At 52.2% G+C, this 23,333-nt stretch overlaps 1 protein-coding gene across 3 annotated transcripts in view; it reads right to left on the reverse strand.

Moving 5' to 3' along the window:
- The window catches only part of LOC144936557 (tetraspanin-4-like), a 110,188-nt gene that overhangs the window by 12,323 nt on the left and 74,532 nt on the right, over positions 1-23,333 (reverse strand). For all 3 annotated transcript variants that reach the window (XM_078863753.1, XM_078863755.1, XM_078863754.1), the window contains exons 2-3: positions 914-1,105; positions 272-346 (exon numbers count right to left, since the gene is read on the reverse strand). In XM_078863753.1, coding sequence (XP_078719879.1) covers positions 272-346; positions 914-1,105 — 267 coding nt within the window. The remainder of the gene's footprint in view (positions 1-271; positions 347-913; positions 1,106-23,333) is intronic.

Consider the following 23,333-nt stretch of genomic DNA (forward strand, 5'->3'; position numbering starts at 1 on the left):
AGTGAGATGAGAAGGATAGGCAGGGGTGGGTCTATGGAGGATCTTGAAGGCGGTGAGCACGATCTTAACATGGAGCCGGAATTTGATTGGGAGCCGGCGAAATGAATCGGCGTATTGGAGGTGACGAGGCCTCCACTACGATACAATGTGCAGGGGCAATGCAACACTTGGTGAGCTCCTTCCACCTCAGGTGGGTCCTTGGGAGGACCTGAAATCCTTGACTTAGCGCCGTTAACCCCCTGAGTGTAACGAGTCGCGAGCATCGCCTCACCTGGTCTCTGTACATGAAGAACAGGATGACGCAAATCATCTCCAGGACGAAGATGATGAGCAGGCAGACGAAGAACTGCAAGAGAGCACAGGGTCGGTCACATTTCTTCAGATGGGACCTCGACATTCATTAATGGATTTTAACCCGTAGTAGGTGTTCGCGACCGATATTATACATGAGGTTTTTTGGGTTAGATCGCGTAAATATAAATGTGTCGTTAAACCCACCACCACCCGACCCGGCCAACTAGTAAGGTTTGTCACGTAATATTGAAATGTTTTAATTAGCATGTTTTGTTTACGTGACAAACCTTACTAATTGGCTGTGTCGGGTGGTGGTGGGTTTAACGACACATTTATATATTTATGCGATTTAACTCCGTTATGGATTCATTGATGGAGTTGGCCAAACATCTCAAAATGGGATCACAGAACTTGGGCAATTATTAACGCTGGTTGTCTGTGGTTTCTCGCACCTCACTCTCACTCTCTCTCTCTCTCTCACCTCACTCACTCACCCGAAAAGAGCGAACTTAAACTCTTTAGTGCAAAAAACCGATTGAACGCTGCGAACTCGGCACAGAAGGACACCAGGCGTCGCACGGTGGGGCACCGTGCCGCGAGCGTCGCCGCTGGAGCTTACGCTGAGCAGCAGGCACTTGTGTTCCTTGATGGCCCCCAGGCAGCCGATGAAGCCGACGACCATCATGATGGTGCCCGTCGAGATGAGGATGTTGGCAGCAGAGAGCGAGGGGAAGGACGGCGAGAGTGTCGCAAAGTTCCCCTGCGTGACGGACAGCCAGATCCCTATGCCCAGGATCCCGCAGCCTCCCAGCTGCACGTGCAACGACAAGGGGGGGGGGGGGGGGACACAACAGAGGAGGATCCACGTTACGGCCTTCGCCATCCCGGCAAAGGAACGTCGCCTCGTGCGCACACATTGGCAAGGGCCCACGCGAGCACGGTTTTTTGAAGCAGGCGGACTAAAGATGATGAAGCCCTTCGCCCCACTTTGCAAACGCCGGTCTCTGTGTACACCGGCGGTGAGAAGTGTGACGATACACACGCGCGCAGGTGAGCACAAAAATAATGATAAAGACCTCCGTATAGCCTTTGCCAGACTGTTGGGACAAGTGCTGTTCGCGAATAGCACCTATGAAGGCTGGCATGGCACACGAGGGGGTGGGTGGTCAGCACCACGCCCGGCCGCCTTTGTCTCCCGAGTGGCGATGTTTACACATCTCACCGGGTACTCATTTGAGGCTAAGTCGACCTAAGCGAGGCTCAGGACCGGTTCATATAACCGTCACTGGTGTTGGTCGTGAGCAGGAATCGAACTCAGGTCGCCGGTTTCATAATGCAGCATAGCGCTAACCGCTACACTAACGCTCGCTCACACACGTTAACACACACACACTCAGGTGCGTGCGTGCGCACTCAATCACGTACTCCTCGCTCACGCGCCGAGATGAAGACCATCCGGATGGCCTTTCACAGACTGTAGCGCCGTGCCTGGCCGTCTTTGTCTCCCCAGTGCCCACGTGCACACATCCGCACCAGGTACTACGCTCCCCCTCGGTTACCAACTGATAGAATGGGGGGGGGGGGGGGGAAGGCCCTCCCTCACCCAGCAGTGGAGAGACCAAAGGGCCGTAGGAGTTCAGGCATATTACAGAACTCCAGGGCAGGTTTTGGGCGGTGGTGAAATGGTCCTCGTTGAGAGTGGGAGGAGGGATTGATTGATTGCCTCATGAGCTGGAGATGATTCTTCACCGAGCGGTGTCTTCACAAGACTGGGAAATTCAAATTAAAGTTGACGTCTAAAAAGTTTTTTACGCTTTGTCAAATCTCCAAGAGTGTTCAAGGCGTCGCGTTTGCAAAGTTCAATTTGCAGTCGAAAGTCAGTCATGATGATCATCATCATCACCTCCCACCACCACCACCAAGTCCTGATTTAAACCATGTGAGAGAGACCATTAACATCCAGAGTTAGACCTGGGTCGTCAATCAATACAATACACACACGTAAACACATTCGCAACCAATTCACAACAGATGACTATACTCAACAATGAACGCGGTTAACGGAACACACTTGTTATTACGCTTAAAAATGATGCGATTTTCCAGCGAAGCTACATTTCAGCCGTGGCATTTTATATATGGATTGTTAATCAAACTGAAATATATGCCAAAAGAGCCGGAATAAGCAAAGTTAAGTAAAAATGTAGAACATCAACTCACTCCACCTAAGAATCCGGTTCAATCATAGTTGGCTGAAACCCACATTCACAACCGAGCATCTCAAAGGTGCATTCTAAGCGTCAGAAGGTGGAAGCCAGTTCAAAGTTCGCGGTCTTACACAAATGCCGCCGGTTAACTGAAGTCTGTAAGGCCAATGCACCGATAGATTAGAAGCACGTTTTTAGTCTCATGTGGGGATACAGAACAGAGGTCTCTTTCATTATTAAAGACACTGCAGATTGCCATTTGCTTCAGATATTACAATTTAAATTAAAAAAAGATTTCGCATTCTGTTGTTTTCCCCACCACCCCTACGAGTTTAATCATTATTATGATTTCGACAACATTTTTAATCTATGCACATTATAAAGCCGCACGGTCCCATCAGCAGTCATGGCAGGCAACACAACAGCTGCTAAAAGACGTCGAGATTAATGTGCTGCTTGTCATTTCAGCAGATACCCCAAACGCCGTGTTTCCCACTGAGCAGGCAAACCACTGAATATGTTCGCGGAAGCTGTTAGAATGGAGGAGACATGTGACGAGTAGCCATAGCCATGGCGAGAAGGAGACAGGTACAGGTACAGGTCGGTGGGGGATGTAGACCCGGGACCGGTTCAGAAAATAGTTGCCACTGGGGTTAGCCGTGGTTTTGATTCCAGCTGGTGTTGCTATGTCGCAATTGCACCTCCTTCCCCTTTGTTATTTATTGCACCATGAATGCATTAATTCGTGAAAATGAGTGAAGAATATCTTAACACGCAGCTTGGTATTCAGTGGGATAGTTTTTATTGGAGGTATAACGTTTGTCGGTGGAGCAGTGGCGTATTGTCCATACTCTTTGGGTTTTTCGGTAAAGTCACGTAGGTAAAAAATAAAAAAATAATTAAATCACGACGTTTCGGTGGCAACACAAGCTTCCGAAACGTCGTGATTTAATTTATTTTTATTTTATTTTTTCACCTACGTGACTTTACCGAACAAACCAAAGAGTATGGACCCTTGCAGTCACGAAAACTTAAAATCTAGAATTAGTGGCATATTGGTTAAAGTGGATTTCGCGATGAACCCGGTGACCTGACTTTGACTCTTGGACGCACGCGGCTAACATCAGTGTCGAGTGATATCCCAACTGGTCCAGACCCCCCGCCCTTTCACCAACTCACACCAACCGGTGCGGTGAAGTACAACCAAAAACCCCACCACGGCAAACACTGCGGCGGGGAAGCCATCATCTGGGGAAGCGGATTCAACTTTCAAGTTGATTTTGTTGAACCAGACGGTGGTGAACTCAAGGAGCCAGGTCGAGTCTCATTTATAACAGTGACGTGGGTCACACCGAAATGACAAGAGCAGTCAACATAACAAAAACTCGAATACAACAATGAAGCCAAATCGACAAACGGCTGCGAAACAAAAGCCACCTTGCTCGAATAAACAGAAATGTATCTCGAGCAGCAACAAAAAAGCCAAAAAATTCAAACAAGAGTTCAAAAGAGGGCCCCTGCCTTTGCCACGTTTGGGCCAATTCCTTTTTAACGAGCAGTTTTGCATAACCGCCCCGGCGCCAGAGGTGTAGCCCAGACGGACGACACGGGAGTCGGGCAGCGGCGCGGCTATAAAAAGCCGGGCTTTTAAGAGCAGCGGAGCTGTATCCAGTGTCCCTCCGCGTTCACGACACGCCAGGTGCCCGCCGGTCATCGTCAAAAGCGTGCGGCGGCAGTGGTCTCGCTTGCGATCGTAATCCCCGCCAGCAACTTCCGATTAACCACGACGAGCCACGACGAGCCACGTCGGGCCGGGCGATTGGCAAAGAAATGTAATCGACGCCCGCCGAGGTCCCGTGTATACTTTGTTGTTGCTGCTGCCACGGCGCGCATGGCCCGCGGTTTCCGAACACGTGCGTCATTATCTCACGCGCGCGCGAGAGAGAGAATTATTTTTAAGCTCCCCTCTCGCGACTACCGGCGGAGTCACCCGGCGGAGTCACCCGTGGCAGCGAATGTGTCGCCGTGGCCGCCACCGCGCTGGATTGTGCCAATCCTTGGCAGCCACCGAACGTGTCGTCTTCGTGCGTGATTGTGCGCGTGGGCGCGTGTGCATGCAAAGGGAACCGCCTCGCAGTGGTGAACCCGGCGACCCGAGTTTGATTCCCTCGCGTGGCCAACACCGGTGATGATTATCCGAACCGGTCCTGGGTCTCCCCTAGCTCGACTCAGCCTCAAATGAGTAATGTACCTTGCGTGGTGTGTAAACATCATTATTCGGGAGACAAAGGTGGTCTGGCGTGCATCTGGCCACCCACCCCCTCGTGTACCGTACCGGCCTTCATAGGTGCTCGCTAACAGCGCTTGCCCCAACAGTCTGTTTGCGCACTGTGCAAGTCGCATTTATAGTTTTTGTGCAATTTGTAAAAAAAAAATTGTTTGTTGCTGGGGCAGCTGATCGTATGTTGGTGCACTGTTGCATAGGAAAAATAAAATATAAAAAAAATCAGAAATAACTTCCCAATGGAAATGGAGAGAGACATAAAAATCAATCGGAAAAAACTTCAGAGTACAAGTGTGTCGCTATGCCCATCGAGCTTTCAGCTCGGACGATCTTCAACTACCATCCCTGAAATGGAAATTCCACATTCCTGCGGTGGCGGCAGGTCTGTCTTTAAGACAACTGCTGTTGAAACACTGTCGCCATTGACAACCGCTGAAAACTTCTTCTGCCGCCGCTGATGCTGCTGCTGCTGCGTAATGTTTGTTGGGTTTTTCTTCGGCGGCGATTGTGAGTTTATGAACTCCACGGTGTAGATGTACGGGAGGGGGAGAGTTAAGCTCTGTTTATGAGCATATTGTACAAGCGCAGAGCCACACAAACAAATAAAATCCCACCTGTACGCTTTTTTGCACATTTTAATATAAAACAACGTGGGAAGCAGCGACTTCATTTGCGCGTACCGCGCTCTCGATCCAGCATTCGCCAAGTTGCATTGCTGGCAAAGGCTGACGTCAGCGGCGAGCGATATCTGAAGCGGTCGTGGTCAAGCCGCCCTGTTTCACCGACCCACACTGACCGAGCACGATGAAGTACGGTCAAACAAACCCCCTCCACCCCCAAACCTTCCTTCACCACAATTTACAAAGGTCTGTTAATTCTTCAATTCATTGCTCACAGACAATATTAACCGCAGCCACGGGAAGCTGGCTTAGGCTCTCATCTTGCTGACAAAGATTCCCCCGTGTAGCCTTAACAGACTTTTGGGGACAGTGCTGGTTGAGTGAGAACCACCTATGAAGGCCCGCACGGCAAACGAGGGGGTGGGTGGCCAGTACCACGCCCGACCGTCTTTGTCTCCCCAGTGGCGATGTTTACTGCACACCGGACCAGCAACTCGTTTTATGCCGAGTCGACCTAGGGGATGCCCAGGACCGGTTCAGATAATCGTCACCGGTGTTTGTGGCCGTGAGCGGGAATCGAACTCGGGGGTCGCCGGGTTCGCAGCGTGCTAACCGCTACACCACGTGTGTGTTGTCCCGAGACAACACACGCGCGCGCACGCACAAGCACTCACACACACACAAAGGACCACACATAAATCCTTTAAGAGGCTGTTGGGGAAAGTGCTATTAGCGATGGCCTATTAAGGCCAACACGGCGCACGAGGGCGTGGTGTGGTCAGCTCAGCACCTGGCCGTCTTTGTCTCCCCGGCGCTGACGTTTTTAAGCACACGCACACTCGCACGTGCACGCGCGCACTCACGCGCGCGGCGGGTCGAGCGAGCGAGTGCGCCGTGACAATTATTTCAGAGCACGGCGGCGAGCCTCGCGCCGGGGAAAGAGATCGGCCGCTATTTTTGGGAGCGATCATTTTCGAGGAGGCTCAGCGCCACCCACGAGGAGCGCGAGTGAGCGAGCTCTTTGTGAGCAGAGCCCCCCCCCCCCCAAAGAAGGTGCTCACTGACAGCATCTAACCCCGAGGGACAACCGTACCCCCCCCCCTTGGTGGATAATGATGCGAGGGTTCCTTTTGTGGAGGAGTGTGCGTGTGCGGTCCTTCGTGGGAGCCGGCGAGAGGGCAGGGGGGGCAGGGGGGCCGGCGAGGGGGCAGATGGGCAGGGGGCCGGCGAGGGGGAAGATGGGCAGGGGGCCGGCGAGGGGGCAGATGGGCAGGGGGGGCAGGGGAGCCGGCGAGGGGGCAGAGGGGCAGGGGAGCAGGGGGCCGGCGAGAGGGCAGAGGGGCAGGGGGGCCGCGACTCGAGAATGAGCGCGAGACCGCGGGGGCCCGAGCGGGCGTCTCGTTGTGGGTACGAAGCCTCGGAGGTTTTTCCCCGAGTCAAGGGGCATTGACTCCTATTGTCATTATCGCTGCTGCTGCTGGTGGTGTTGTCGTTGTGTTAAAGGTGGCCACTTGTTTGTATTATTAAACGTGGGGCTTTTAAAGCTCCGCTCGTGCCTCCTCTGTGAAGATTCGCATTAAGCGAGGGGAGCACCGTCACGTGGAGGCGCTCGCTTTTGAACGTCTCATTCATTAAATACAAAATCAAGGCTGGTGCATCCCAGGTTCGAGTCAGGGAGGAGTGCTTGTGTTCGAACAGACATGCCGGTTTATTGCTAATGTTGTCATTGTTATTTACTGCCTGTGAAACCTCGCCTGACCTCAATTTAAATGAGTGTCTCTTTTCTTTTTAAAACCTGGCCTAATGAGGGTGTGGAAAACAATGCCTGCAACATGCACACGCGCGCACACACAGGCTGCACGCACACACACACAGACGCCCACACGCACACACACACACAGATGAACTCTCTCACACACACACAGATAAACTCTCTCACACACAGACAGAGATTAACTCTCACACACAGAGATTAACTCTCATACACACAGAAACTTACATACGCAAATGCATGCACACTCACAGACACACAATACATTACAAACACACTCTCACAGAGGCATACAAAACACAAGTCTCAAATAAAAGGCAAATATTCCCCAGTATAGCCTTAACAGACTGTTGGGGCAAGTGCTGTTAGCGAGCACCTATGAAGGCCGGCAGGACACACGAGGGGGTGGATGGCCAGCACCACACCCGATCGCCTTTGTCTCCCCAGTGGCGATGTTTACACTTCGCACTGGGATAAAGACACACACACAGAGATGCAGACGCGCGGACACACACACAGACTCAGACGTAGGCGCAAACTCAAAGTCACACTCACAAACGAGTGACCTTGGCTGCCCCTATTCTTGTGACTCTGACATCGCCCGTGTCTCAACTCCCCCCCCCCTCCCGGCATTCCTCCTCCCCAACCGCTCTTCCTTCCATCTCCCTTTGCTCTCCCCCTTTTCTCTCCGTCGTGGGCTCCACTCCACGAGACGCACAGCAGCACGGGGGGGGGGGGGGGGGGGCATGCGGTGAGGGCCTCCCTCCCTGCCCATCATGACGCAGTCCCGCGTCAAAAGTGTCGACAATCAATGCGGAGCGGTCGCGTGGGAACTCGAGCCAAGGGGGCACGCGGCGCGGCAGAGCTTAACACAAGGTGGGGGGCGGCGGGGGGGGGGGGGGAGTTAGCGAGCACCCATTAAGGCCAGGACGGAGCACCCGGCGAGGAGACGGAGTGATGAAATCGTCGGATCGGATCGTTGTGGCAGGCGCCGGGCGGATCGTTGCTCCGCAGGATTGTGAGAGGCGGCGAGGGCTTGCGGAGAGCTCCATCCGGCAGTGGGCGATGGAGATTGTGAACAAAGACACGGAGGCACCGTGGGGGAGTGAGAGGCATGACCAGGAACATGCCGTGCACGCAAATCTGCACCCTGGCCGTCTTTGTCTCCCTGGTGCTGATGCTGACCGCATGGTACCAGGTGGGTAACATTGGGCTGAGTGGACCTAAAGGCGGACCAGTGCAGTTGCCAGTCATCAGTGTCGATTTCGATGACAAGGGCATACAGTTTGTAGTTTTTAGTCTGAGTCGGTCGAGGAGAGGGCTAGGCAAAGTGCCAAACTGTAATTTAATTTGCTCTTAAGACTTTGGTTCAAATGTGAAATGCAATAATAAAAATAAGGTAATCATTGTCAGCCCTTGCTCAATTCACTGCTGGGTCACGGACTGCGCACATTGCGTCGGTCATGAGAGTTGTTTGACCATACTTCACCACGCCGGTCAGCGCAGGTTGGTGAAAAGTGAAAACGCAGGACCGTTTCAGATATCACTCATTATTTATTTAGCCGTGGCCGAGAATCAATTTCAGTTCGGATGTAAAGTGTAGCGCGCTAACCACTGCGCCGCCACTCCACCCAGAGTGCAAATCCACCGCTGAATAAAGGCCTCCAAGAGCCGTCATTGCCATTTTCTCACGACCCTGCGATGTAATCGTCCACCCAACCGGCACCCGCCACACAAAGCTGATTTCACCACTCCATCTCCCCGCTGGTTGGCGTTCCCTCGGAACGAATAGCAATTGGAATTGCGACCTCGGTATTTGTAATGTTGTTTTGAATCACCCGAGGAGGACACAAATTTACACCGCGCATGGAGAGGAAAACAAATTCTAAATAAATCAGCGTGAGTTGGCGATGATGGCTTTACTCGCGTTTAATTTGCCCGCCGTGTTTGCAGCGTCGTGCAACATAGACCTGTGATAATGCGACGAACTGTGCTGCGTGCTTCCCCTGTACATATAAATAATTACTCGTGATGGTGTTTATTACCCTAATATGGCGAAGGCACCGCTTGGGAACACGCGACACTGAAATAAACAATTCAGACAAAGATCCCCCATGTGACCTTGCCAGACTTTTGAGGGCAAGGGCTGTTCGCGAGCACCTCTGAAGGCCAGAACGGCGCATGAGGGGGTGAGTGGCCAGCAGCACGCCCGGCCGCCTTTGTCTCCCAAGTGACGATGTTTACACACCGTGCCAGGCATTGATTATAAGGCTGAGTTGACCTAGGGGAGGCCCTGGACATGTTCAGATAATCCTCACCAGTGTTGGCCATGAACGGATATCGAACTTGGGCCGCCGGGTTAGAGCGTGCAGCGCGCTAACCGCCGCACTACAAACGCACACTGATACCTCCCCTACCCCCCCCACACACCATGAAGCAATGAAATCCGTGGTCCTCAACATTTTTGGCATGGCGGGTCCCCGTTCAACACGCCACTTGTGCCTGTCCTCCCTGTCTCGAGGTTGCGAAGGCCACAACACAAAAAGAGATCACGTTTTGTTGACGCCGCTAGTTTGCGCCGGGCGTTAGTAAGGCAATCGTTGCGTGTCCGTGTGTGTGTTTTTTTTATTTCGTTAGGAAGGCACTTGTCTCGCGCTGTGAACCTGCGCGTTTAGCAGTCGCAATGTGCCAACGACGTTCCCCGCACCCGTTTGAAATGTCTCCTGCACGGTATCCACGCCGCAGCCTGTGAACTCCCGCCCTCCCTATAAGGTTGTTGTGCCCTCTTGGGGGGTGGTGGTGGGCGTTCAATTAACCACCGAATTAAATATAGAAGACGCCGTGCATTTTAAAAAAAGTGCCATTTCATTAAAGGTGCTTTGTAATTTCCCGCGTTATTAAGTCATACATTTAAGCGTTGATTAAGTACAAGCAACAAAAACACAAAAATGCGTTGTTCGTATAGAAGCAAATGTGGTTTTAATGATGTCTTCCTGGGCTGTTTGGCTCAATGTGTCGCGAAAATTGCGCACCGATAAAAATACCGCATAGTTCGCACTCGGCAATTAAAGCCAATTTACTCAATTTGGTTAATTAATGTAAAAAAAACTCTAACCCCAGAAGCAGAAATATTTCAACGTGCATCTCAATTGAGAGGCAGGTTTTTTTTTAAGGTGAGACGTTGCAAAAAGACAACCTCCCCGTTTGCAGACTGACGTCTCGACACAAGAACGGCCAAATCTTATCGCGCGCCACGCCAAAGATGCGCAAGATACAAACACCGGCTCGCTTGCACCGCCAACAACAATAAAAACAAAGACACCAACGCATCTAAAACCCAAAAAAAACCAGGAGTCATCCGGCTTTAACGCACGAATCTGGCTACGTAGCTCAACGTACGCACGCACGGCCAACGTCCACAACGTGACCCACCATCGTGTAGACGCGGGTTCAAGAACGCCAATGCCATCGCGTACACGGACCACACTTTAGACGATCCACTTGCTAGATGAAGGGTCTCACCTAGGGGTCAGCAAACCAAAATAAAAAGAAGAGCCATTTTTTTTCGAGAATTCGGTAGTAAAAAAAAAAGCCCTCAATATTTCAAGAGCATCCGAATGCATCGCGAATGACGTCACTAAATGAGTCCTTAATGAGCCACACGCGGCTCCGGAGCCAGCAGATTGCCGACCCCCTGGCCTGACTCATCGCCCCCCCCCCCCCCCCCCCCCGTTTGTCCACACTTCACCGGACTGGTGACGGCAGAGACAATGGACTTGCGGTCCGTAGCGTGCCACCTCCTCCTCCACCTCGTCGCAAGCAGCCCCCAGCGCCTGTCTAGTGGGGCTCGGCCGTCTAAACACAATCCGGGCTGCTATCGACCTCGCTGAGCCTCTACCTGACAGCGTCAGACGCTGGCTGGATGGCTGGGGTATTCTGAGTGATTTGGCCAAGAGACAAACGGCCAAATGCTCGCGTCAACGTCTGGTTCGCAGAGGTGTAACATTATAATTGTGCGTTCAAGACTGCCGCTGCCTTCCCAAGTGCAGTCCGAACAGTAATCCCACAGGCCCCCCCCCTCTCTACCCAGACGCCCCCCCCCCCCGTTAAATGCTGCCGGTGTTAACAACTGGCGGCCCCGAGTAAATGAAGCGACGTGGCCCCGCGTGCCCCCATCGTGTTTAATGATCCCCGCTCTAACAACCAGCGCCCTTAACAGAAACGATGAAGAGCTGCCCCCCCCCCCCCACCGTGCCGTCCCTCCCCGTTCCCCCCTTCCCCCTCCCCCACGGCCCCCCATCCCAACTTTCTCCGCTGCGAGTCTCCCTCCACTCCTCCATCTCCACCCTCTCACTCCTCTTCCTACTCCTCTCCTCCTCGTCCCCCTCACCCCTCACGTCCTCCATCGCCACCAACTCCCCTCCTTCTTGGCAGACCTCTCATCCTTTCTTTAAACATTATCGTTGTAGTTTTCTGCTCCGCACTACATCCAATGATTGGACGTACATCTCTCTCGAAGTGTTCGGTCCGTGTCGACACATCATCTTTGAAATCTAGATCGAAAACGAATTTCTTTAGAACTAATTTTTTTGTATTCTTGGTTCTTTCGGTAAAATCACGTAGAAGGGAAATAATAAAATAATATATATATATAAAACAATACAAATTCTCACGACGTTTCGACTGCAACACAAGCAATCATCATCAGGTGTGAAATCCACGGAAATGATGATTGCTTTTGTTGCAGTCGAAACGTCGTGAGAATTTTTATTGTTTTATATTTATATTATTTTATTATTTCCCTTCTACGTGACTTTACCGAAAGAACCAAGAATATGAATCCCTGCAGTCACGAAAGCTTTAAATCGATTTTTTTTGGTGTTTAATGTGTGGTGTCCGTCTCCCGCACCTCCGATTAGCGCGGTTGGCTACGTACGGTGCGAAAGAAGTTCAACATGCATACATCCTTGTGTGTGGGAAGGAACCAGAGTGCCTGGGGGAAGAAACCCACCAGGCTATTACAATTTAAACTCTGCACAGATAGATTCAAGATTATGTTGCTGTTCTGCCCTCTACTGGGCCACCTCGCAGCCCAAGACCATAACACTTGGACCTCACAGGCAGTCACCGATCCAAGTACTAACCAGGTTGAAACCTGCTGAGCTTCCGAGGCTTGACTGGTGCGAAAGAAGTTCAACATATATATTTATAGTTGTATTATTATCATCATCATCATCATCATATACTTGTTACGACCAAGCGCGTTCAGTCAGCGCACGCGAGAAAGAACGGGGATCATTAAAGGTGGCTGAGTATTTCGTGGCGCGTGAATGCTGCCCCGTCGGGGGGGGCAGCCATGTACACACGCACGGCACATCCGTCACTGTCGCGCACAAACACGGACCAGGAGCTTCCTCTGCAGCAGACCTTGCGTTATCACCTGTGAGTTATGGACAGGTTAAATGATGCACCGTTTTGTTTGCGAGAACAAATTGCTGTCTCTGCATCATGATCATCATCATCGTCATCAGCCCCAGCAGCGGCGGAAAGCGTAGCAGTATCAACATCGTCAACATCGCTACCAGCAGCAGAAACAGCAGCAGCAGCGTCATCATTCTTAGAATGATGTGGCAGCATCTTCATGCCACATTGATGGTGATCGTCCGAAAGTGATCAGCCCTTTTTTTTGTCAATCCACTGAGGATCGGTTCAGTGAAGGGGGATCGAAGCTAGTTCGGATATCACTCAAAACCGATGATAACTGCGGCTGGGAATCACACTCAGGTCAATTGGTTCATAGTGGAGTGCGTAAACCACTGTGCTACCAATACGCCGACGATCGATTTAATTAATCGGTAAATACATAAACATAGGACATGGGAGATGACAAAGACAAACAAGATGATAATGACGAAGGTGATTTTGACAGTATCTTGCACTAACTTTTTCAGAACCGGAATTCTATCACAAGAAGCGTTTCACTGCCTACACCGCCCTTGATCCGCATATTCCCCATCGCCGATGTTACGCGATGAACCTCTCTCTCCGTGCGTGAAGCAGAGTGTTAAAAGAGTCAGGAGGAAGACGACGACAACGACGACGATGATGATGGTGGTGGCGGCCGCGAAGGTGGCGTTCACTTCGCGATATAAAAATAGGACATCATGCAAGCGACGTATGCACGCACACGCACGCGCACTTGCCCGCGCGGGCGCACGCACGTTCGCTCAAGCACTCATTCCGAGTGGCCCGGCCCCACAATGCAATTTTCGATTACCATCGTAACACAGGACAATTCAAGCTCGGGGCCACGAGGTCAAGATCCCGCGCCGCTCTATGTGTGTCATTTTTTAATGAAATCTCCACACCCAGGGGTGCCTTCCCCCTGCTGCACTGCAGCTCGTGCCACGGATGGGGCGGTGGGCTGGCTGGCTGGCTCGTTGGGTTGGTAGAGCCAGCGCCGTAGCAAGGGCAGCGCAGGGCGCATTGGGTGGAGGAGGGCAGGTGACCGATACGGGCATTGGAGTGGTACCCAGGGATCGGCAAAGCAAGGGGAAGACCTACAGAGCGAGATGTTGGTGGTGATGATGAGATTGTAAGCGTGGTCTCATTGACTCCATAACATGGGGAAAATCCGAAAGCCAGTTGTTGGTGATGATGAGGCACGGTTTGATTCTCAAACATTTGTTTTAATTACAAAGACTGGCAGCACCTCCTCTTGTGGCTAAATCCAGGACTTTATTTCAACTGGATCTGTCAGGATTATGGATCTTCAAAATGTGTCCACGTCCCAGCACACCACTTCCAGTATGCGTCTGGCTGTGGGCTGCGGCTTGCTAGTCACGTGTCCACCAGCGACCCGGATTATATCCAGTGAGATGTGAATCCCAGGGTACGGGATTACCCGGTACCTATTACACACAACGTATACACGGATCGATAACCATAAATTGCTGCGCATACACTTCGACGCATCTATCGTGGACCTTGAGAAAATCAATAATAATTGGCGAATCGATGCATCGTCACACCTGCCGATCGCCTGCACGAGCGTCCGACGCGCGCAGCGTCCGTGAGCGCAACTGCGACATCTTTCATGAGGTCAATCCCGGGGTAGGGGGGCGGGTGGGGGGTCAACCCCAGGTCAGGATGTCAAAGGTTAAACGTGCTAGAGCAGAGCGTAAGCGAGAGCGAGCGAGTGAGAGTGGGCGGACGGGCGAGCGGCAAAGAGAATAATAGGGAACACCGCGGGTCTACTGATCAGCTGTCGCTGCGAGTGGCCATGCCGACACAAGGTGCGCCGTTTCACACGGAACGCGCCCCGGTGCAGAGCCGGTGAGCTCGTGACGGCGTCGGCAGCTCAAGTAAAGGTTGCAAGTGGCATGTCCCGCGTCGGAGTTTCAAAATCAGGCTCGAGGCGCATTTATTCGAGGGTATTTTTGTAACAATTTTTGGGCTCACAGTGTAAAGATGTCTCTCTTGACATCCGTCATGTGTCCTTTGAATACTGACGTGTTTGCTAATTCATCTCAACCGGTTCTACCTCCCCCCCCCCCCGTTGATTCCTCCTCTATAAATAAATATTCTGATTCTGATTCATTTCCTTCACCAACCCCGCATTGCCCTGCGTCGTGAAGCTCATTCTAACAACCCCCGTAACCGACACAGCATGGGGAGGCGTTCACCCAACTGTGCGTTGATAAACGGCTGGAAATTGTTTATTTCAATTATTTACTTCTTATACGATGACCAACATCATCGAGGCATGGTGCTGCTGCTGATAGCGATGATGTGCTGGCAGCAGTATGTGGGATGTTCATGATGATGGTGATGATTGTGATGATGGTGCTGTCTGTGGTGGTGGCGGTGGTGTGTCCAGATGATGGTGATGGCGTTGGTCGTGATAGTGAAGGTTTGTGGTGACAGCGACGATGATGATAGTGTCAAGAGTCGTGGTGGTTAAAATGATAATGACGATGAGAGTCAAATAAGTCGGTGACATTTCCGGAAATCCATATCGACGGTGACACGAGACAATGCACGTATTTAGGAAGTTGCTGCTGATGGCGCTTGTATAATGCACAAATGGTGGGCGCTTTAAACCCGTTTTTTATGCCCTGTGATAGAGGCGTGTTAAGGTGATGATTGTGACGTGTCAGTGGCAGTGGTGTACATGTCGGTCGTGTCGGGCTGGGATGAAAGCAACTGAGCCAAAGTTGACGGTGGCGATGAAATCCTCCTCCCACGCCACGGCCTTCGTCGTGGCGACAAGACCACACGCGAAACTCGTGTCATCCTGCCCGTGTCACCGGGCCATGTCCCCCGTCTGCCTTGATTAAGCGATTTCCAAAGAGTCCGGCCGCCCTGGGCACATTGCAGACGCGGCAGCGTCGCCAGTGCCCTAGCACCGGCCACCTCCCACAAAAGCAGGAGCAGCACCACCGATAACACCGCCACCACCACCGTCACCGCAACGCTACCACCGCGCTCGAACACAACCTCCCGAATACCACCACCGTCCTCTTCACACCACCACCTTCTAATACCATTACCACCACCCTCTAATACCGCCACTGAACCCATACTACCTCCCGTGGTAACAGCATCTCTCTATTAATACCGCCACCGCCACCACCACCACCCAATAATACCACCGACTTCTTCTTCTAACGCCACCACCACCTACACCACCACCACTTCTCTATATGTATGCATGTTGAACGTCTGTCTCACTTTACGTAGTCAACCATGCTAATCTAACGTCACAACCTCTCCTATTATCACCATCGCCACGGCAAAACCCCTTCCCGCCGCTACTCCCATAAATGGCGCAGATCGCTCCGGTAATTAAAGTGAATTAGCAGTGATTTCATTTTATTTGCCACTTAAATGGAATCGTTTAGGACTGTGATGGGCAGGCTCTGACCTCCAGTATCTTTGAGTCAAAAGAGGGATGACCGGCTTGAATCTCCCTTTCATCTAAAAAGTGCTTTAACATATTAGATTCACATCGTTTTTAAATCTCTCCAGTGGCTTGTTTTTTTCTATAAATATAAGCACGCGGCAAAAACCCAAAACCACAGCGTGATGGCCACACGGAACAATCGTGACAACACAAATGGGTTTCATTCATTTCTTACCATTTCTCACACTTCTCAGCACTTACATTTTACCGCTCATACGCTCATCATATCGTAATAGTCGTCAATGGAATTTACATAAATCAAAGACATTATGGAAAAATGTTCGTGTGCCAAAAGAGGTCTTACTTGGGTCATTGAGCAACACAAACATACATTTGTGTACTTTCATTTTTAAACAGTTTAACGCGATAATAAAAGTAAGTAAATGGTGTGAGTAATCCAATCATACGCTAATTAAATGCTGTAAAGACACGGGAGTGATATTAACATAGAGAAATCAATAAGTGGACAGTGGCACAAATGGATGGGTGCATTAAACACGAGAACATCAAATAAACACGCCGCTGCGTTTGTTTATGATGCGAGTCAAGCGCTGTGATGCCACAAACGTCGACGCTGCGAATCTTCAATGCAAAGATAAAGATCCCCGTATAACCTCAAACAGGCTGCTGGGGCAAGTGCTGTTAGCGAGCGACTATGAACGCCGCAACGGTAAACGAGCGGGGGGGGGGGGGGGGGGGCAGCAACACGCCCGGCCGCCTTTGTCTCCCCAGTGGCGATGTTTATACGCCGCGCCGGGTACTCATTTCAGGCTGAGTCGACCTAGGTTCAGATACAGTATTCGTCATTGGTGTCGGCCGTGAGCGGGAATCGAACTCGAGTCGCCCGGTTAGATGCGCTTCGAACCGCGACGCCACCACTCTCCACCACAACAAAGACACAGATCTCTGCCCCCACCACCACCACCACCACGTTTCGCCTCCCCACGACAGTCCACCCCCCACCTACACACGCGGACACCCCCAACGATGACTCATCCCGACCGTCGTGCCTCACGCCGGCACGACGCCAGGAGGCAGAGACAATGCCATCATCGTCGACTGCTCATTGCTGCCTCTGTTGTGGACTACCCCGCGGAGAGGAGGCATCGCTCGGCGTCGTTGTGCACACGATGGGGGTGGGGTGGGTGGGTGAGGTGGGTCGGTGTTGTGGGTGGGGTGAGGTGGGTGGAGTGGGGTGGGTGGGGTGAGGTGGGTGTTGTGGGTGGGGTGAGGTGGGTGGGTGTTGTGGGTGGGGTGAGGTGGGGTGGGTGAGGTGGGTGGGGTGGGTGGGGTAGGGTGGGTGTTATGGGTGGGGTGGGGTAGGGTGAGGTGGGTGGGTGTTGTGGGTGGGGTGAGGTGGAGTGGGTGGGGTCGGTCGGGTGAGGTGGGTGGGTAGGGAGAGGTGGGTGGGTGAGTGGGGTGGGGTGAGGTGGGTGGGTGTTGTGGATGGGGTGAGGTGGGGTGGGTGGGTGAGGGGGTGAGGTGGGTGGGGGGGTGAGGTGTGGGGGGGTGAGGTGGGTGGGGGGGGTGAGGTGGGTGGGTGGGGGGGGTGAGGTGGGTGGGTAGGGTGAGGTGGGTGGGGTGGGTGGGGTGAGGTGGATGTTGTGGGGTGGGTGGGGTGGGTGGGGGGGTGAGGTGAGTGGGGGGGTGAGGTGGGTGGGTGGGTGAGGTGGGGGGGTGTTGTGGGTGGGGGGGTGAGGTGAGTGGGGGGGTGAGGTGGGTGGGTGGGTGAGGTGGGGGGGTGTTGTGGGTGGGGTAGGGTGAGGTGGGTGGGTGGGGTGGGTGGGGTGAGGTGGGTGTTGTGGGGTGGGTGGGCTGAGGTGGGTGTTGTGGGGTGGGTGGGGTGGGTGGGGGGGTTGAGGTGAGTGGGGGGGTGAGGTGGGTGGGGTGGGTGGGTGAGATGGGGGGTGTTGTGGGTGGGGGGGTGCCACGGTCCATTAACTTCCCGGGATGGCTCCGGACGGAGCTTCATTTCAGCCGCAGCTTTTTGTGGGAGCTGACCTCCAGAAAATATTTCTCCCCCCCACCACCCCCCCCACCCACCCCCCACGGTCTAGGGAAAGTGGAAGCGGAGAGGAGGGGAGGGAGGGGTGGGGACGGGAAGGGGAGGCCGTGAGAAATTAAGCCGCGCGCTTGATGATGGGATGCTGGCCATGCCTGGAGCGTGGCGGTGATTCTGAAGGAAATTGATTTGCGTTAAAGAGCCGCACGTCTCTCCCTGGGAGGGGGTGGCTGAGAACCTCCGCCGCCCGCTTATTAAAATTAGATGCAGTGCCGGCCCGAGCCTCTTGGGGGCCCTAAGCAGAATTTGATTTGGGGGCCCCCCTCCCACCACGCAGACTCATCTGTGCTAGAAGATTATTGACACAAATGTCACACTATAATGTTATAGCGAATATTATAAACGAATACAGTGAGGTTATGTATTAATAAAAAATGGCTTATAAAAATATCATGAGTCATGACTAGCTAGCTGCTTCCTCAAGTGACGTGAGCACAATTTGTGCTGCTGCTGCACAAAACATACTGTAAATAATAATGCAAACATACCTTTATCTCGCTCTTTTTTCTCCTCCTCGGTCCTTTTCTTTTTTCTTTTTTCGGCACCAGAGGGATACGTCCTTTTTTGTGACATGGCTTAGGCGTATTTATGATCGTGACGTACAATTGCGCGCACCTGCCCGCGCCCGCGCCCGCGCCCACGCGAATTGTCAATGAGCCGTGACATCCGTGAGCCGTGACAAAGCAGCAGTTGTCGACAGAATTTTCTTGTCTTGAATCATTTATTCATTCATTCATTAATTCATTTATATCACTTGTTTAAGTTATTTAATTGTAAAAAAAAAAAACGATTCGGGGGCCCCCTGGTGGCCAGGGGGCCCCAAGCAGCCGCTTAGTTCGCTTATGCCTCGGGCCGGCCCTGATTAGATGCCTCCCACGGGAACGCGGGCGACCTTTTAGACCCCCACGGTTAAAATAGGAGGGCGTGCTGGGGGGGGGGAGAGGGGTGGGCACGAGGTCGGTCGGTCGGGCGGGCGACGCGGCACCTTTTTGAAAGGCGCCCCCCATAATCCCCGTGGGAGCGGAGTGCGATGAATTTAGTGGCCCCCGCACCTGACTTGCTTCTTCCCCGAATCCGCTCGTTACAGACAGCTGATCCGCCCCGGATTTAGGTTTCTCACCTCCCCGGCTCCACGTCCCTCCCCTCCCCCTCCGACCCCCGCCCCCCTCCCAAACTCCGCGTCCCTTCTCACCCCCCTCCCCCCCCCCGCAGGGAATTTTTCGTCTGAAAAGTGCAACGCTCCAAGCCCACGCTCCCATTAGGCACTCCTCACTTCTCCACTCACTTCTGAGGTTCACGCTGTCCCCAACCGCTTCAGCAATCGGGCACTGCCCTTGAGGTCTTTTTTTCTTCTTAAATAATATGTATAAATACATAAACGTAGGTAGCCCGTCAATTCCGCAGCACTTAACGAAAGCTCGGTGCCTGAATTAAATTAGCTTGCCCTCTCTTCCTACATTCCACACACATTGTTTTAAGAGAACTACTGAAACAGTCAATCAATCTCGTACACGTGGTGTGTGTGTGTGTGTCTCTGTGGGTGGGGAGCGGTGGTGCAGCGGTTAGCGCGCTGCGCCAAGAACCCGGCGACCCGAGTTCGATTCCTACTCACGGCTAACACCAGCGGTGATTATCTAAACCCGGTTCTGGGCCTCTCCTAGGTCGACTCAGCCTCAAATGAGTACCTAGTGCGGTGTGTAAATTTCGCCACTAGGGAGACAAAGGCGGCCGGGTGTGGTGCTGCCCACCCGCCTCTTCATGTGACGTGCCGCCCTTCATAGGTGCTCGCTTACAGCACCTGCCCCAACAGTCTGTTAAAGGCTATATGGGGGATCTTTGTCTTGTTGTCATTGTGGGTGGGGAGCGGTAGTTTAGTGGCTACTGCACTCCGACCTGACGACCCACGGCTAACATGAGTGGCATATACTGCATCTGAACCGGTCATGCGCCCCCCCCCCCCAAGGTCGACTCAGCCTTAATTGAGTACCTGGTGCAATGTGTCAACATCTGTAGTGGGAATACAGAGTCGGTCGAGCATGGTGCTGGCCTCCTCGACCCTGGTGCGCTGTGCCGGCCTTCATCGGGACTCAAAGCACTTGCCCCAACAGCCTGGAGCAGTTATACGGGATCTTTGTCACCAATGTCTGCGATATATCATATTTATTCTGATGGATTATTTTGGAAACCCATTCAAGTTATTGCCATGAAGCTACAATACCGTCTTTAAAACAATCAAATGATTGCAACAGATAAGAGCGAAAGTCGTGCGCTACATCTAGCAGTCAATCAATGGCATGCATTGTGTCTGCATGTATGCAGGCACATTTGTGGACAATGCGACACACAAAGAACATGATCGTTTCTTGAAATCTTATGATGTCATTGCCATTAAGCGACAAACACATTCCTTAAAAAAAATACTGACAAAGCTACGAGTGAAAATGGTTCTATGTGTCCATCATTTCGGCTTCCGTGGCCTATATTATTCAAGTGCACGGCACATTTATAATTGCGCCATCTAACAAAAAAAACTTCATCATGAATATGGCTATCAGTCAATCGATGGCACGCATTGTGCCTGTGCGTGCGTATATACGCACGTACTTTGCGGACAATGTGATATACAATATATATGATCATGGATTCCTTTTTTTTTTCTCTTCCCTCTCCAAAAAATCCATTCAAGTCAGTTCCATTAAGGTCACAAATAACTCCTTTTAAAAGGGCACACTGTTCCAGGGGATATTAGGGCCCGCAATGTTATTTCTCGTTGGTAAATTAGGCTGCAAAGACCCGGCCACATAATGGCCTGCTCGCTCAAAGAGGACCCCTGGGTTGCGTTATCTCTAATGAGGTCCGCAGCAAGCAGCCGACGGAGAGGACGGACGCCTTGTGATCACCGCGTGAGGATCTCGCGAGGCCCGAGCCGGAGCAGGGATGCGAGGCACTCAGGCGGCGGGTTGGGAAGTCGGGATGTGACGGAGTTGGAATCCACGAACCGAGAAAAATATAAAAAAAATAAGGCACGAGCGAATTGCTGCTCGAATGAGCATTGAGGCGGCGCTCCTTCTCCTGTTAACAACCTTGAGCCAGTGGTGGAAATTCCACATTTCTACGGCCGAGGAAGAGTCTGTCCACAGGACTAACCACGGTTGATCTTCGCCACAAAGTGGTTCTCATTTTATTGACACCGGACGGATGATGTTGGATGAGTCAAAACCCCCAACCAGACGTTGAACTCGCGTCCTGCCGATTGCGAGCCGCTCCTCGCTCTACCGCTGAGCGGCCAGAGGACGGAAACCACACATTCACTGCCTCGTTGGTGGCGGCATGGTGGTTAGCACACCGCACCGTGAACCCGGCGGCCTGAGTTCAATTCCCGGCTTATGCTCACATCATTGGCGAGTGACAGACCGACTTTCATACCTAACCCGCACTCCCATGACCAGCACCAGTGTGGAGAGGGCCTTCACCCAGCAGAGGATTGACACAGGGCCTGTAAAGCATGATTTAGCTGTATGAATTCACCGCCCACTCTCCTGCTACCCCTCGTGACTTGGCATTTAGGCTCAGGGTTACGAGTGCAAAAAGACGGCGGTGAACACAGCAGACTCTAGTGGCTGGAGAGGTCACGTGACCAGATTACATACAACAATGTGTGAATTGCAGGGCTGCACCTGTCCCATTACCGTTTAGATGGATGAACGATAGGTAGAGCGAGTGTAGAGACTAACTTTCTCTAATTTCTGATTCGCATGGTTGGCCAGGTACGGTGCAAACAAAGTTCAACGTACATACATACAGGGCTGACCTCCGGAAAATTGTTTCCATATCACCCCCCCCCCCAACGACCCCAACAGTAGGGGTTGGGTTGGGGGGGGGCAAGATCCAGAGGGTTAGTAGGGAACCCCCAAAAAATATTACACGAGAGATTCAGCGATGGGTGAAACAATTTTCCTCCCCACCTCTAATCATGGTTCGATAAAAGATAAAGGTACAGCCCTGCAATAATTGCTTGCTCACGCCACCGCTGTGGTCAAGGGTGGAGAGAGAGAAGGGCCCCTTTGGTGGGTACATTGGCCTACTCTTCCACGCTGGCCAACATGTGTTTTGGAATAGGTGTGAGCATCCCCACCACACACAGGATCTGTCGATCGACTAATTGCGACGAACCCAAATTTCACTGCTGGGCAGACACGATGGTGGGTGGGTTGAAGAAGCGTGGCACCATGGTCTCAACTTGCCTCGCCGGGAGATGCTTTCAAATGTCACCCACGGCCGCCTCCACCTCGCCGTATCGTTCATCGCGCAAGCGTGACTTAATTCCCAGCCTCTGAATCTGCACCTATTCCATCGCAGTCCTTGAAACATTATTATTATTTGCGCAGTAAGAGCGCATCTGTATTCTCTTTGTAGTGGGTAAAACAAATATCCACACACACGCAAAACTAAAATCACAACTTCACTTTCAGAACCGACCTTTAAGAAAAAGCACAAGAAAAAGTTGAACATTACCCGTCCTCTTGCCTTATCACAGCCTCCTACATATTTAATGCATCACCTGCGTGGCAATACGATTTCTTATTGCATTATCTGCAACTCGCATTCATATGCCTTCTCTCTCTCTCTCGCTCTTCTCTTTGTCTGCCCCCGCTCTATCAGCCCGCGTTGGAGGATGCCGTTCCTGCGCCGTTCAAATCTAAATGAAATCTCCACGGGCTGCGATTATTAACTCCTTCCACCACGCAGTGCCTATTTATCTACTCATTCTCTCTCCGCCCCCCACCCCCTGCCCACCGAACGCGAATAGCTGAAACGCTTGTGCACCATTCTGTTGTTATTGTTGTTGTAATTTTCCACCAATTTTATTCCCCAATTGTGTGCCGTGGGTGGCGTCGCGTCACGAGAAGAGGCCTCTCCATGTGGCTCTCTGGCGGAGCGGGGCGCATCCCCGTCGCGTTCAAAAGAGAGGGGCCCGCGAGAACGGGACACTACAGAAGTAGCTCTGACGCGAGAGAAATGTTATTAGGAAGCCACTGGAGCTATGCGCTTTTAAATCGAGATTGTTAACGAATTTCTTTCGAACTGCTTTTTTGTGTTTAGTTTGTTGTCTTTCCTCCACCACCTCCG

Source organism: Lampetra fluviatilis, chromosome 16 (assembly GCF_964198595.1).
Source record: "Lampetra fluviatilis chromosome 16, kcLamFluv1.1, whole genome shotgun sequence".
NCBI classification, from domain to species: Eukaryota; Metazoa; Chordata; class Hyperoartia; order Petromyzontiformes; family Petromyzontidae; genus Lampetra; species Lampetra fluviatilis.